This window comes from Schistocerca americana, chromosome 2, assembly GCF_021461395.2.
Source record: "Schistocerca americana isolate TAMUIC-IGC-003095 chromosome 2, iqSchAmer2.1, whole genome shotgun sequence".
Taxonomy (NCBI): Eukaryota; Metazoa; Arthropoda; class Insecta; order Orthoptera; family Acrididae; genus Schistocerca; species Schistocerca americana.
In genome coordinates this window covers 617,103,088-617,118,852 of record NC_060120.1, presented here as the reverse complement: position 1 = coordinate 617,118,852, position 15,765 = coordinate 617,103,088, and the positions used below count along the sequence as shown (strand labels likewise).

At 38.3% G+C, this 15,765-nt stretch overlaps 1 protein-coding gene across 1 annotated transcript in view; it reads right to left on the bottom strand.

The window, feature by feature from the left end:
* Window positions 1-7,332: 7,332 nt before the first annotated feature.
* The window catches only part of LOC124591967 (cullin-3), a 223,297-nt gene continuing 214,864 nt past the window's right edge, over window positions 7,333-15,765 (bottom strand). Inside the window, exons 15-16 of the mRNA XM_047131784.1 lie at window positions 12,396-12,454; window positions 7,333-9,970 (exon numbers count right to left, since the gene is read on the bottom strand). Coding sequence (XP_046987740.1) covers window positions 12,430-12,454 — 25 coding nt within the window. The 3' untranslated portion in view covers window positions 7,333-9,970; window positions 12,396-12,429. The remainder of the gene's footprint in view (window positions 9,971-12,395; window positions 12,455-15,765) is intronic.

Below are 15,765 nucleotides of genomic sequence, written 5' to 3'. Positions count from 1 at the left end.
TAGCGATGACACCAGATCCGGGCCACACAGTCTTGCTAGCGCAGCGCCACGTGCTGTGACGTAGTGGAGGAATGTCCTTAGTTCAGCCGCGCATGGCTGGTGGCGCTTGGCAGCCCGGCCGGCTCGGCGGCGGAAAGCAGGCCGTTGCATGTAGAGGCTCTGGGTTGGAGTCCCGGTGCTGTCAGCATGAGAGGTGTTCTCATAGTGCGGAGTGTACTCTATCCCACCCCGTCTTCTTCCCTGCTCCTCCTGGTGGCTCGTCCGCGGTGGTCGGGCGGAATGGGCTGCAGTCCCCCAGCGCCGTCGGCTCACCTGGTTGTGACAGCTGATGCACAGGGCCTAGGCCCCGCACGATTTCGACAATGGCTCACTGATGTGGCCAGCATTGGCGGCGAGCGAGTCTGCTGCGATGTCTACTAATCCTGGGTTGATGATTGACAGCGGCAGCAGAGAGGACGAGAGCTGGTACTGTCCTCTCTTGTCTGCTGCTGGATGGGCCGCCCTAACTGCAACATCTCCTTAATAAAGACCAACATGTCGATCACCGAGCTTGGCACTACGCAGCGACCCAGTACACATCTAAGTGCAAGTCCAACTGCGAGTGCGAGTGCCTTGTTGCTATCAAAGCTGGCGTATTTAAAGGAAGCACGAGCGACATCCTGCTCATTTGTAATGAACGCATTCATTCCACTTATACTGCTGATTCATCTGTCGTGCTCGCCCCTTAGGTGTTCTTGCAACAGAGTTACGTGTTGTTGCGGCAGACTTACGCAAAGTTGTGAAATGCAGTACAGCTGATGCTATACCTCTGTCTTGCACTCTACGAAAGTCTCCGTCTAAGACAAACCCGCGTGCTAGGCAATTCTCTCTCACCTGCTGTGTGTAACCAGGCCATTTCCCCTGCATGACGACACATTCCAATATATGTGCAACCCTCTTAGCTCTTGGCTAACCTACTGCCTCTGGCTCTCAGCATAGGCAACGAAACTTTGACAATATTCCACGTTTCCAACTCTTTACTATTCTGCGACACTACATTTCATCAAGTGTGACTAGCTTATTGTGACGGGCCAGTTGCTCAGCCACCATTGACCAGAGGTTTTCAATTGGTGAGAAAACTGGAGAATATGCTGGCCAGGGTAGCAGTCAAACATTTTCTGTATCCAGAAATACTCGTACAGGACCTGCAACATGCGGCGGTGCATTATACTGTTGAAATGTAAGGTTTCGCAGGGATCGAATGAAGGGTAGAGCCACGGGTCATAACACATCTGAAATGTAACGTCCACTGTTCAAAGTGCCGTCAATGCGAACAAGAGGTGACCGAAACGTGTAACCAATGGCAAAAAAAATGGCTCTGAGCACTATGGGACTCAACTGCTGTGGTCATAAGTCCCCTAGAACTTAGAACTACTTAAACCTAACTAACCTAAGGACATCACACACATCCATGCCCGAGGCAGGATTCGAACCTGCGACCGTAGCAGTCGCGCGGTTCCGGACCGAGCGCCTAGAACCGCGAGACCACCACGGCCGGCTAAACACATGGTTGACACATTTAAAAATGTTCATTTGTGATCATTAACAATGGGGCAGTTTTTATGTTTTTAAACAATAAAATATTTTTTTCTTTTTTTCCCCCGTGGCACTTGTCCCTGGGCTCATAAAGTAGGCTGCAAATTTCTTTTGCTTGTGTTGGGTCTGCTGACTTGTCACATAAACCATGCATAGTCAAACTGTCTTCAAAACCTGTATCCACCTAGAACAAGTACAAAACTGTGCAACAGACAGCATGTTGCTATATCGTCTTCAGAAATTGTTACCACGAATGCAAAAAAGTACATTCAACGTACTTTCTAGCCCTACAGAGATGGTAGTTGAAACCTATTGTCTATAACTGATAAGAAATTGACTATGTACACATTTAGTAAGGTTAACAACATGCTGAAACCTTCATCACCAACAATTATAAAAGTACAATTACTCAGAGCATTCATACAAATGTGGTAATTTAAGTTATTGATTAACTTCTCATAAAGGAATGAATTCTTTAACACAGTTGAATCCTACAATCTTCCATTTGAACAAGCATCAATAAAAATAAGTTTGTAATTAATCACAAATGGCAAGCAATAATATGGAAAAAAACTGTAGTTGTCATAAAACGAGACACTGTCAATCAGTTTACCGACATGTGTATGTTAACCAGTGTTGTCTTTTCAAAGACTATTGCAGATTTCACAAGAGGACTTTATCATGGAGGAGCACATAATATTGTCACAAAGGCCGACACATTTGTCAAATTAGACCTGACGTAGTCGATACACCAATTCTGTATTGAAGGCGAAGCTCTGTCATTGTTTTTCCAGCTTTAAGATAATTGAAAATAACAAATGCCAACTACATGCAAACAGTGTTTCCTTTGCTTTTCCAAACCTATCATTACACAAACACACAATAAATTTGGTGCTTACAAATACTGGATAACTTTTTCACTTTCTTTTCAGCAAACCACATTCCACGGAAAGTGCCACAAAAACAAGAGAACTGCAAAACTGCGGCATGGCAAAAAAATGGCTCTGAGCACTGCAGCTTGTGAGCAAAAATCACACATTTCCTATGACAATTTTGAGTTTCTTGATACAACACATATGCCCTCCCAGCACAGGTAGTTATTGTGTGCATGTGCACATGCATTTTCTTGCTTTTTATACGTGCGTGTTGATCACTCAATGCTTCTGTTTTTCGGCGTGAGGTCTCCTTTACCTGTGAAGTATTGGAGAAGAGACTGAGAATGGCGCCTAGCAATGACACATCACAAGTCAAAGGGATTGAAAAGCATGCAGGTCCTGGGGGGGGATGGTACTGGAACTTACAAAGCTAAATTTTACAGCCGCCAAATGTTGAATGGAAAGAAGATGAAAATACACTTTTATCTCAAGCGCATGAACTTTACTATGTTTCCCGAACTCATGAAACTGGACACACAAATGGAAATTTTTAATGTTTTAATAACTGTGAGGAATCAGGTTTTGGCATAGTTTGCAGCTCTAGATTGTACACTTCACAATGTTCAGATACACATTTTGAGCCTGAAGCATATTACACACATAGTAATATGCAAAAAGGAAATTTCCTTCCAAAGACCAATTCAGCTACCCTTCGAGCGCGCACAGAGAGATTTACATGGAAAGCAAACATAACAAACTGAAATCCAGCACATGTACTTCAAATATATCTTCAGAGATCAATTTAGAAACATTTTAGTGGTAATTCGATGTTTTCTATTAATATGTAGTGCGGTGATTTGTATCAAAATGTTTTTCTTACCTTTGTGTAAGAGTGAGCAACTCATTTGCTGAAACACCAGGTAACATATTAGTCCTTGTTCTCCATATTGTACGCTAAATCATGAAGAAAAAAATTGTTTTACAATTTCTATACCATTTAAAAATACAGAAAAAAATGTCCCCTCATCTTGCTGATGGTCACAATACAATGCATGAAATAAATGAGTAAATATTCATCCTTCAACAAATTGATGCTTCTAGAATGTCCTATTTAGACTCATCTTTTTTCCCTGTACGGTAAGTACAAGGAAGATATCCTCCCCATCAGACTTCTTGGTGTAACAGAAATGGCAGTACAGCAGTATCATGGCAACATGACAATGAAGGAGCCAATTCTCAAAAGGAGAAGGCTGTGTGCCAAGTCAGTATGTTGCAGGGAATTCCTTTGGAGTGTTTTCTTGTGAATCCTAGCCTTAAGACAAAAGGATCTGCAAAGTTTACCCATCCACACAGAAGGTGCACCAGTAATATTAATACCTATTCTCCATCTTATTAACTCCAGAGACGTTTGGGATAGCCATAAAACATTAGAACATAATCTGTTAATCAGTAACTTGTGCCATTACTATTCCTTTGCCCAGTAAACACTGCTGACAAAAACTTTCACCCCCTCAATTTGAATCAACTACGTCCTTATCAAACAACGTTACTGTGTTTTAATGACCTGTGTTGCAGTAATAGTCAGGATCTATTTACACCCCAAGTACAAACATATTTATAATCTTGTACAGTGCCTCCTCCTCCGTAATCAAGTACCCAGATATATCCTGAACAAATGGTTTAATAACAAATGGAAAGATTGTGTTGGACCTGCTGGATGGACTGCATACTTTGCTGACTTGAAACTATTAGATTTTTATTTGCGAAGCCATATAACCATTTGAATCACCACGGTTTCCTCATTTCATTAAGTTTTTCAGTACCAGTGTCTTCTGCAGTGATGCAAGACAGAGACATCTATTGGTACACTGAGGTACTTCCATGAACATACTGCATTGTAACATTTACTTACAGCATCCAAAGCAATAGTTGGTGCAGAAATTGTGCTACGTGATTGTAGGATATTGTGATATGCTTTTCAGTAAGTATATCTATTAAATTTATTAAATTTTAGGCCCATTTTTGCTTGTTTTTTAGAACTAATTTGTTTTAGACATTGTGAGTTCATGAAGGTTTGAGGTTTGGAATTATAATTGTTTTCATATATATCTCATGAAATGATGGCTGTTTGAAAACTGTATGTCCCAGTGGTTCCAAAGTGAAACCATAGGTTTAAAATAATTGACTGTTTACTTTTTACCAATTTCTTATTGTTTTTGTTATCTACTATGATGATAAAGGTCAATTTTGTGAACAATTTTAAAATTAATTTTGTTTTGTATTGTTGGGACAAAGGGTTGAAGACTTTAAATTTTTGATTGAAACTCACTACAATATTTTGTGAAACTTGTTGGTTGATAGGTAAATCACACACAAATTTCGTGTGCTTTTACAGTTTCATTCACCACACGACTTCAAACCAGAAACTAAAGTTGAAAAAACACTAAATACAACCTATGCTCACATGGCCATCCTGTTTATTTTGGCGTCTCCTGTTCATCGGTCCTGTGAGTTGCACAAATGTAGTTCCTATTTCATAAAATTACAATTACACACTGAGGATTTTTAGTTTGAGATGGTATCATTCTGAATAGGGTATTCTGTTATAAAACATTACATTTCCATTCTGTAAGAACACACATTTATTTACCCCCCCCCCCCCCCCCTCACACACACACACACACACACAAATAAAAAATTCCCATATCAATTGACTGAAAGAATAGTGATAATATAATGTAACAAAGATAATTATTAAATTTGTAACCAACTAATGAGGTAATAAACTTAAAAAAAGAAAAGAAAAACATTTTTTTAATAATGAAACAAGATGACCATATGAGGAAGAAAATACATCCAGGGTACAAAGTGACACTAGAATATTATGTTTCATTTGTAACTTAGTAAGTGAAGAAGCAGTTATGGTTAGTCCAACGAAATTGTTGGAGACTGAACTCATACTCAAAACAAAGAAAGATAGGTTAGAAAACTGTGTCACCTTCAAAGGAAATGTTCTAAAAGTGTTTTAAAGAAACTACAGAAAATCTAAATTTGAATTGTTGGATGGTGAATCCAATACCCCTACTCCTGAATTCCATACAGTGTCTGTAAGCAATGCACCACCAGTTTGTTTATCTCAGAGCATTGGGCATTGTTACCATATTCTTTAGTTAGCTACAAATGTAACAATTACTGCAGTCAATTACAACTGCTCCTTCAACCAGCATACTTGGGAGAATATACGTTCTCCCTTCATATTAATGTGACCATCTGTCAAAACCTGAATAATGCAGACTGCTGAGACACATGCAAGAGGAGAACCAGTGAGGTTCTGAAAGGTACCAACAGGGATTTGGGGCCATGCTGACTCCAGTGCTGTGGCCATCAGCAATAGGTTTCTCGGTTGAGGATCCATGGCACATACAGCTTGATCAAAGTGGTCCGACAGATTCTCAATTGGGTTTAAAGCTGGGGAGTTTGGTGGCCAGGGGAGTACAGTAAACTCATTCTGGTGCTCTTCTAATCACGCACATACACTGTAAGCTGTGCGACACATTGTGTTACCCTGCTACTAGATACGATTGTGCCACTGTGCTTCCAGAATAACAATATTACCTACACAATGTCACGGAAAACATTCTCCAGACCATAATGCTGCTTCCTCTGGATTTGACCCTTGTAACGATGTTGCAGGTTGTTTGCTTTAAGATGTTTCATGTTGTACACACCACAGCCATGTCTGATGAAGCATAAAATGTGATGCATCTGTGAAGGCCACCTGCTGCCACACATTGGTCATCCAGTTGCAGTATTGGCGTGCAAATTCCAGCCTTCTTCACAGATGAATAGCAGTCAGTGTCATGAACCAGATGCCTGCTGCAGAGGCCCACACGCAGCAACGATCACTGGTAGCCCCTTGATTCATCTGGGTGATAAGTTGCTCAACAGTTGCATTTCTATTTGCCAACGCACCTCTCCAGAGCTGTTGTTCACCCATGTCACCTATTTCCCGTGGTGCACCAGCTGCCCCAGTGCCGGTTTTGGATAGCACCATTTTACTATGCATGGTATACTTAAACCACGACCGCATGTAAAGATTATACAAACTTAGCTGTTTTGAAAACGCTTCCAGCCTTGGTCCGAAAGCCAATGATTATGCCCTTTTGGACGTCAGATGAATTACTCCAATTACTCCATTTCCACACAACAACAATGACTGCACTGCTTTCTGTGTCCCCCCTGACACACTTTGTATACCTTCCATTGCTAGTAACGCCACCTGCCATCTGAATGGTTACTGCATGTTGCCTTCAAACATAGACATTGATCACATTAATGAGACTGGATCGTATATTATGGTACATGTTCATCCCTGTAGTATGAAAATAGTATGGAAAAAGTCTTTTCTCTGGATGCAAGTTCCTGTTAAAAATGACAGCTATTCAATTTTTACAACCCTTTGAAGTGAGTAAAAGCAATTTGGAAATACTTAGTACATCTGATATGGATTTATAAATTAAATCCCAACCTGTTAACTAAAAACGTACAGAGGAAAACAACCATACTCTCACATGGAATACAATTAACCTGCAGTCTAGCACTGCAAAATCAACTACACTTGAAAACCCTTCACTTATTTTTTAGTGTCCATGTGTATAACTGAATTCTGATTTCATAATGCTTACGAGCTCTAGCTCAATTTCATTGCTAACATGTATCTATCAAAAAGTTAATTCTTGTACCAATTTTTGAGAACTTTGGCACCAGATTCAATAATTTAATAACACTAAAAATGTACACAAGAGCTCCACCAAGATAAACTTAATACTTTATAACATAGGAGTATTTCAGTTAGGGGAAAAACAGTTTTTTACAAAACATGTAAGAAGTATTTTTTATTATATACATACAGTATGGGCTTCTTTAAAAAATATGTGTAGGTACCTACACTCCACCTTCACTAAGTCAGGAGTTCACAACAAGAGGTGTATTATTCAACTGCTATTTAAATTATGCCCATTTCTGTGTAAATGACCTGTATATTGAAAAGTCTGGTGAGCATCTATAATAATCGAAAGGTCATGACGATGAGGTTTCAATAACTGTAATCAAAGGCGTATCATGTGCTGAGAATACTACTTAACTAAAACACGAACTCAAATAAATACAAATAGTTTCCAGCAAATAAAGATGCAAACTTTGGCCTTCAAAACATTGTAACAAGTAATTTCCACTGAAAAGTAAAAAGTGTGCTACAATATATATGAGAAGGATACTGTATAGAATTAGTGGTAATGCCAATTAATTTTAGAGTAGCATCTATCTGCAATATTCATAAGTAAATTATTCGTTATGTGAACTTACACTTGTAAACAATGCAAACAGAAGTTATATTTTTACAGGATTATCAATGCACTGTGGAACAAGAACAAGTGGAAAAACTTAACAGTAACTTGAAAAAGAGTAAATGAGACCATGAAACTAAAATTGATATTACCAAGCAACACTAAGCCAAAGAAAAAAAATTCAAGTTTTATTTAGTGTGTGGTAATTTACTGAGTGTATGGGCACAGAAGCAAACAGCTGGGGGGAGAGGGTGAGACAGAATGGGGTTAATTCTTTGACACTGTCACAAAGACGTTCATAGAAACAGAGGAGGACAGCATTGTGTACTTAATGATATCTCAGGCTAGTGCCTCAAGAACAAGGGAGGATTATGAGGTTCATCTAAAGCAGATCAAAAATAAATCGCTGCCCCTTTTCCCATCAGTTATCATATCTACTAACCATTTCAGTCGTTTCTTTCAATGTACACAAGAAGTAAATTTTGGAAAAACCTGCAGTAAGACATTAAAAGAGATTTTGTTACAAAATTCACAATCTTTAGCTCTTTACAAAGTTCTGGATACAAATAACATTTATGAAAAAAAGTAAAATCAAGTGATGTTTTCAACTAATAATCCATTTCTCAAAGCATTACAATGCACTGTAATTAACGGAAGTGTAGCAACTGATGAGCTAATAAGCTCTAATTATATGATCATGTGTGCATCCGTACAGTTCCATAATTTGCATTCATAAATATTATAAAAATATTTAGCCTACTACAGTCACCATTTCTCGAAAGGACGTAACACTCTTAGTTCAATATAACAAAATTCTGCAATAAAAGAAAATTTACATTCAAGAGTTGCTATAAGAGAAATCTCATACATATATATACAAAAATGTACAACTGAATAACGATAGTAATAAAATAATAACTGCAGTAAATAATAATATTAATAAGGACTTTAAAATTTTAAAAAGTGTCTGAACAAAAACCATATTCTGACTTTTTTAAACATATTTTCACGGTGGCCAGAAATACTGATTTATTTTGAAACATCTTTTTCTTTTTATTATTTATCTGACAAATAACTGAGTCTACTCCTTTGAAACTTCTGAAATTTATTTACAAGTCATAAAATACAATCAAACAATTTCATTTCAAAGAATGCCACAATATCAATGACTAAATCCCTTTTGTTAATAGGATTTCATTCCATAAAAACTGATTATGCAACACAATTTAAGATGCATTCTCAAGTACAAACAACAAGAAATGGGAAGAATTCTTTTCTTTAACAATGTTTGAATTATGATGGTGTATGCCCTACCTTGTGGGTCCATATATTAAAACACAAGAAAAGCACTGAAATAAACTAACAGTTCCTGATATTATCAGAAAGTACAATTGTTCTCAGGAAACTCTAAAAAGCCAAAACACGGTTAAAGCTGGCATACTGACTTTTAAGGTGTACAGTACTGTTATCACTGCACATGTGGCTCTTGCTTCCACTCTGGCACGAAGTCTTTCACAAAATCTGACACGAGAGGGTGCCCAATGTCTTATCACACCCTACAGTTTCCTCAATTTGAAGTTAACTGTATCACAGTCAAAGATGTAATTACAAACACAATCATGACACAGGAAGCTACAGCTTCATTATAAATCCTGAGAAGTTCGAATACCACAAACTGTCACAAACAGTCGGAGTACGAAAAACTCATCACTCTTCTGAGTATCTGTTAACACAATGTCTTATGTTACTTGAAGCGCACATACTAGTCTTAACAACAATCGTTCTTGTCGTCCAACAACGTCTGAACATTTTATCACAGTCAGGAGGTCACTGCTGATTGTAGCATAGAAATGTGTAAGTGTGCACAGCCAGAAGCAGTTGTCGACTGTAATGCTGATCATGGTGATAACTCACTTTTTACAGAACTACGTGTAAATGAAAATGAGTAACTCTTATTAGATGTAGAGAAACTTTGAAAATTTTTTCATCACAAATAATTTAATTTTGGGTATGCAAATTGAAAACAATAAACATTTTACACCGGTCTTCAAGGAATATTTGAGCTCATCATGACAGCTTTTCCAGATACGTTATCACAGGCAAACATGCTTCATCTAGCTTCAATGCATCTTGTCATCCTTGATCCACACATCTTCGAAGATGTGAAGACAAATGCTGAAAATAGTAGTACTGGTAAGGATCATGTAGTACAATTACTAAAAAGATCCACTTAATATAAGCAAAATAAAATGGCTAATCATCAAATTAAAAAAAATTATTATCACAAAAGTAATAGATTTTTATACACAAAATTATCACAAAAACAGCAAATTTAAACATTGCAAATTGGATTTGGATGGGGGCATGAAGACAGACTATAAACAATATTATAGATATCATAATTCTAATGGATGAGCCTTGGACAATTCTTTCAGTTGTACAAAAATTTACTTGTGGCCACAAGCACTGTTAGGATGGTTTTTGAAACTGTGTAGTCACAACTATACTCACCACAGTGCCATGTAATCATTTACTTTATCCTAAAGGCCCTATTCAAGGTGGAATGTTTTGCCTGCACAGCAGCCAATTTTATTAAACATTTTCAAAGCAGATCTGAACTACTGTGTCATCTTATGGATTAAAAAAAGAAGCCTACTTACAGAATATTATGAAACCTTATAAAAACAGCATTAGAAGTTTGTTTTATCCACACCAAATGTGATGATATTAGCCCCCCCCCCCCCCCCCTGTGTCCGTTCATGCGAATGGACAGTTTGTTGCTGGTCATGCCCACATAGAAGGCTTCACAGTGTAGGCAGGTCAGTTGGTAAATCACGTGGGTGCTTTCACACGTGGCTCTGCCTTTGATCGTGTACACCTTCCGGGTTACAGGACTGGAGTAGGTGGTGGTGGGAGGGTGCATGGGACAGGTTTTACACTGGGGGCGGTTACAAGGGTGGGAGCCAGAGGGTAGGGAAGGTGGTTTGGGGATTTCATAGGGATGAACCAAGAGGTTACGAAGGTTAGGTGGACGGGGGAAAGACACTCTTGGTGGAGTGGGGAGGATTTCATGAAGGATGGAAGGTTAGGTGGACGGGGGAAAGACACTCTTGGTGGAGTGGGGAGGATTTCATGAAGGATGGATCTCATTTCAGGGCAGGATTTGAGGAAGTCCTACCCCTGCTGGAGAGCCACATTCAGAGTCTGATCCAGTCCCGGAAAGTATCCTGTCACAAGCGGGGCACTTTTGGGGTTCTTCTGTGGGAGGTTCTGGGTTTGAGGGGATGAGGAAGTGGCTCTGGTTATTTGCTTCTGTACCAGGTCGGGGGGGACTGCTCTTCCAAGTCCTTTGCTGTCTCCGATAGAATTATAATGTCATCGGCGAACCTCAAAGTTTTTATTTCTTCTCCATGGATTTTAATACCTACTCCGAACTTTTCTTTTGTTTCCTTTAGTGCTTGCTCAATACACAGATTGAATAACATTGGGTATAGCCTACAACCCTGTCTCACTCCCTTCCCAACCACTGCTTCCCTTTCATACCCCCCGACTCTTATAACTGCCATCTGATTTCTGTACAAATTGTAAATAGCCTTTCGCTCTCTTTATTTTACCCCTGCCACCATCAGAATTTGAACGAGAGTATTCCAGTCAACATTGTCAAAAGCTTTCTCTAAGTCTACAAATGCTAGAAATGTAGGTTTGCCTTTCCTTAATCTTTCTTCTAAGATTGGTTGTAAGGTCAGTATTGCCTCACGTGTTCCAACATTTCTACGGAATCTGAACTGATCTTCCCCGAGGTCATAAATATGAGAGATGTGTGCAAATTTGGTTTGCCAAGTTCTGCACAATAATATTTATTATAGAGAATGTCAGTGGGACAGTTACTTTCATAACTTACAGGGGCAAGCAGAAAAAGTTTCAAATTAAGTCTACAGGATGTTGAAAACAGTTGAGGTGGTGAGCTATAGACAGGACAGTAAGGGGGTCTGCAGTTTATTACTTATCTGTACTCAAGAATTATTTTGTGACCTTGTTTGTGAGAGTTGTGCGAGTATGAAGGTGTGTGGTTTTCTGCACCTGAAGGGGGACATTATTAGATAGCTTAGTCTACTTTTAAATGTTTGTCTCTCGCTCAATGTCTCCCCTAAATGGTGAGTATCAATCTATCCAAATTCACACGATGTTTATTAGGAACCATTAATCATACAAAGCTTTACTTTTGAGAGCATTGATGATATTTCATATTTCACAAGCGAATGTGAAAGAAATTTTAATGTCATGAGATTTATTCTGTACTGCTTCTTCATTGTATTGGTTTGTGACCAACTCCTCCTTCACAGGAACCATTCACATCAATTTTTTTCCATTTAGTATACTGAAAAGTAATTATAAAATAATATGCTACACAAAACAGTCTTTTCTAAACTGAGAACATTGCTAGAGCCTTCCCACAAATTTTTCGAGTTACGCATATGCATGCATGCATCCACGCTCTCAACCCCTTCATGAAGAACCTGCAACCAACACTTGTTCAGTGGCAACAAATGATTCTGGCCTCTCTTAAATGATTCCATAGCAACTTTAAAGTTTTACTAACCTGTTTAAAGGCATCTTGTTAACAGGTATCTTGCTCAAGCAACATATGTGTAAATTTTCCTGAAATAAATGTAAAGTACATGCATTAGTGGAGGTAGTGAAGTACAACATTTACCAAAGAATGAAATAGTATACTCATAAGTTCCACAAAACTGTGGAACGAAGATGCAAAGATCATTGAAGATAGAAAGATCACTGAGTACAAATTCACATCAGGCAAATTTTTGTCCAGTGAGAATTGCTATAGCTTATTTTTTAAAATGCAGTTAAAGCATAGAAGCTAACAGTAAGTAGTACCTGTAAAAACAGTATAAAAAAGTAATATTTTCAATTTAATAATGAAAGACATTTAATAACATTGCACAGAGAGCAGTGTATCATTAATAACTTTTATCTGGATTTGTTTTTGCTTGTGTGATGATGAAAGTCTGAAATTTTATTTACATCTTGGAACTAATAACTCTAGCTTTCAGGGGTCAAAGGGAGACTGGTAATGGTAACAAAGAGCTAACAATAGTGAGCTGTAAGTAATATATGTGTTGTACTTTTTATGACATACAATAAACACTGAAGTGTAACTGTACACTTTATTGATATTGTTTTACTGAAAAGACAGATTCTTCTTCTTCAGTAGCTCTACAGCCCTTGGTGAGCCTTGGCTTCTTCAACAATCTTCCTCCACATTTCTCGGTTATTTGCTGCTCTTTTCCATCCCCCGACTCCCATATTGCTGATATCCATTATTACCTCATCGATCCATCTTCTTCTAGGTCTCCCTTTTCGCCTAACTGAATGGATCATACCTTTCATCATTTTCTTTGGAATTCTATCCTCTGCCATTCTTTCCAAGTGTCCTAGCCATCGTATTCGCTGTGATTTCACAAATTTTACTATGTCCCTGCCTTGTATTAACTCTTGTAATTCGGCACTGTAGCGTATTCTCCAGCCTTCTTCCTCCCTTATTGGCCCATAGATTTTGCGTAGTATTTTCCGCTCAATGCTTCTTAGAGCATTTTTATCATGTTCTGTCAACGTCCATACCTCTGAGCCATATGTGATAACTGGGCGGACTAGGGAATTATATATTAGCAGTTTAGTTTTTCTTGTAACAAGGCTATTTTTGAAAAGCTGCATATTTGCAAAGTAAGCTCTGTTTCCTGCTTGTATTCTTTCCCTTATAGCCTTTCCAATACTGTTATCATTTGTTATTAGGGCTCCCAAGTAGTTAAAAGAGGACACTCCATTGAACCATTTCCCATTGATGTTTAGGTTTTTAGGGGTTCTTCTGGCCTCAGATTGTGACATTACCATATATTTTGTTTTGTTTTCATTTACTATGAGGCCAATTTTTAAGACTTCTGTTTCCACTGCCCGGTATGTTTCTAGGAGTGTATTGGTATTTCTTCCTACTATAGCAATGTCATCAGTGTATGCACATATCTGGCTAGTTTTCATAAATATGGTGCCTCTTTTGTTGATTTTGTTTACTGCACTATGCAGGGCTATGTTGAATAGGACAGTGGAGAGACTATCCCCTTGCTTCACACCTTTATTAAAGTCAAAGCTTTCACTTGTTCTGCTAAGGACCTTTACTTTTGCTTTGTCTCTGTCATTGTCATTCTGATTAGTCTTATTAATTTAGCACATATACCAACTTCTTTCAGTACTCTGTATAGTTCTTGCCGATTTATGCTGTCAAAGGCTTGTTTGAAATCGATGAATACGAAATGCAGATCTATATCATATTCATATTCATAGAACTTTTCCATCATTTGCCTTATCACAAATATTTGATCAGTTGTTCCTCTGCCTGGTCGAAAGCCACACTGATATTCCCCTAGTATGCCTTCTGCACACTTCCGTATCCTTTCGTTTAATATACTTGTGAAGATCTTATAAGCTGTACTTAGGAGTGTTACACCTCTATAGTTTTCACATGCTGTTCTGTCCCCTTTCTTATAAATGGGGACTATTATTCCAATTTTCCAATTATCTGGCATAGTTTCTGTTTCCCATATATCTGATATTAATGTGTGCAGTTCCTTTATTACAGCCTCACCACCAGTTTTTATTAATTCAGCAATTATGCTGTCTTCCCCAGGGGCTCGATTGTTTTTTGACTTGTGCACAGCCTGGGAGACCTCTTGTAGTGTTGGCTTTCTTGCCTCATTGGTTTCATTGTCTACTTCCAGCTCCACTCTTCCCTCCTGTGCAGCTGTCTCTTCATCTTCTAGGCTGGCGCTTAGTGTATCTTTGAAATACTCTGCCCATCTTCCCACTATCTGTTCTTCCTCCCTTATCATTTTCCCATCTTTACTGGAACAGGCCGTTGTTTTTGGTTGGAATCTATTCTTCATTTTGCCTATGGCATGATAGAACTTTCTTAGTTCACTCTGTTCCTTTAGTTCTTCTAGTTCTTGAAATTTCTTCTTATTCCACTCCCTTTTCTTTCTCTTGGACAGCCTGTTAGCTCTTCTCCTTAATTCTCTACATTGTTCCACATTATTTCTGGTTGAAAAGACAGATTGCATGTGTTGAAAACAACGCATTGCTGCTGTGAAAATTCAGTAATTGAATGTACTTGATGAACACACACATGAACTCTGCATGCTGTTGAAAACTGAGACAGTTAACAGCAAACCCATACAACAAAAAATTCAGCTTTAGAGGAGAGTGAAGAAATATATTGTGATCTTTATATCAAACAAACATAAAATATTAAATGAAAAAAGAATGGAAAATAAATTTCAAGCCATACATTAAATAAAAATTGACATACGATGTCGCTGTGTCAACAAAGTGACATACAAAGTTGCAGTTCAACACCAACAGTGAATTCTATGTATCATCAATACTGCCATTTAATACCGGATCATTTAAGTTTTGAGTATTAGTGCACACAGTTTTAAAGAAGTGGCAGTTGTATGTCAAGGACCAACAACACGGTCTGACTGACTTATACTATACATTATTTTCACAAAGGCTAATGCCCAGTGACTAATCATACGTGGAACTTCATGTTATATCTTCTGTTGGCAGGTAAAGTGCCAAGTATAGTGGGTAATAGCAATGTGATGCTTCAAAGTTTTGCTGGTAAAAATTGTAATCTCTAGATTTATGAATTCATAAATTTGCTTAACATTTCTACATCTTTTCTATTTGTCTTCTCCAGCTGTGTCAAACTCAAGATTTCAGTTTTCCACTGTTTGGACTCTGTATTAAACTGGGAACCAGACAAGACACACATGGTCTATTACGACAACAACTGTTTCCCTCAGTGTTCCACTGCAGTTACACTCTCACGTAATTCTAAAATTAGGCCGATAACATTACCACTGACATCTAAGCAAATTGGGCACTGGATTGCAAAT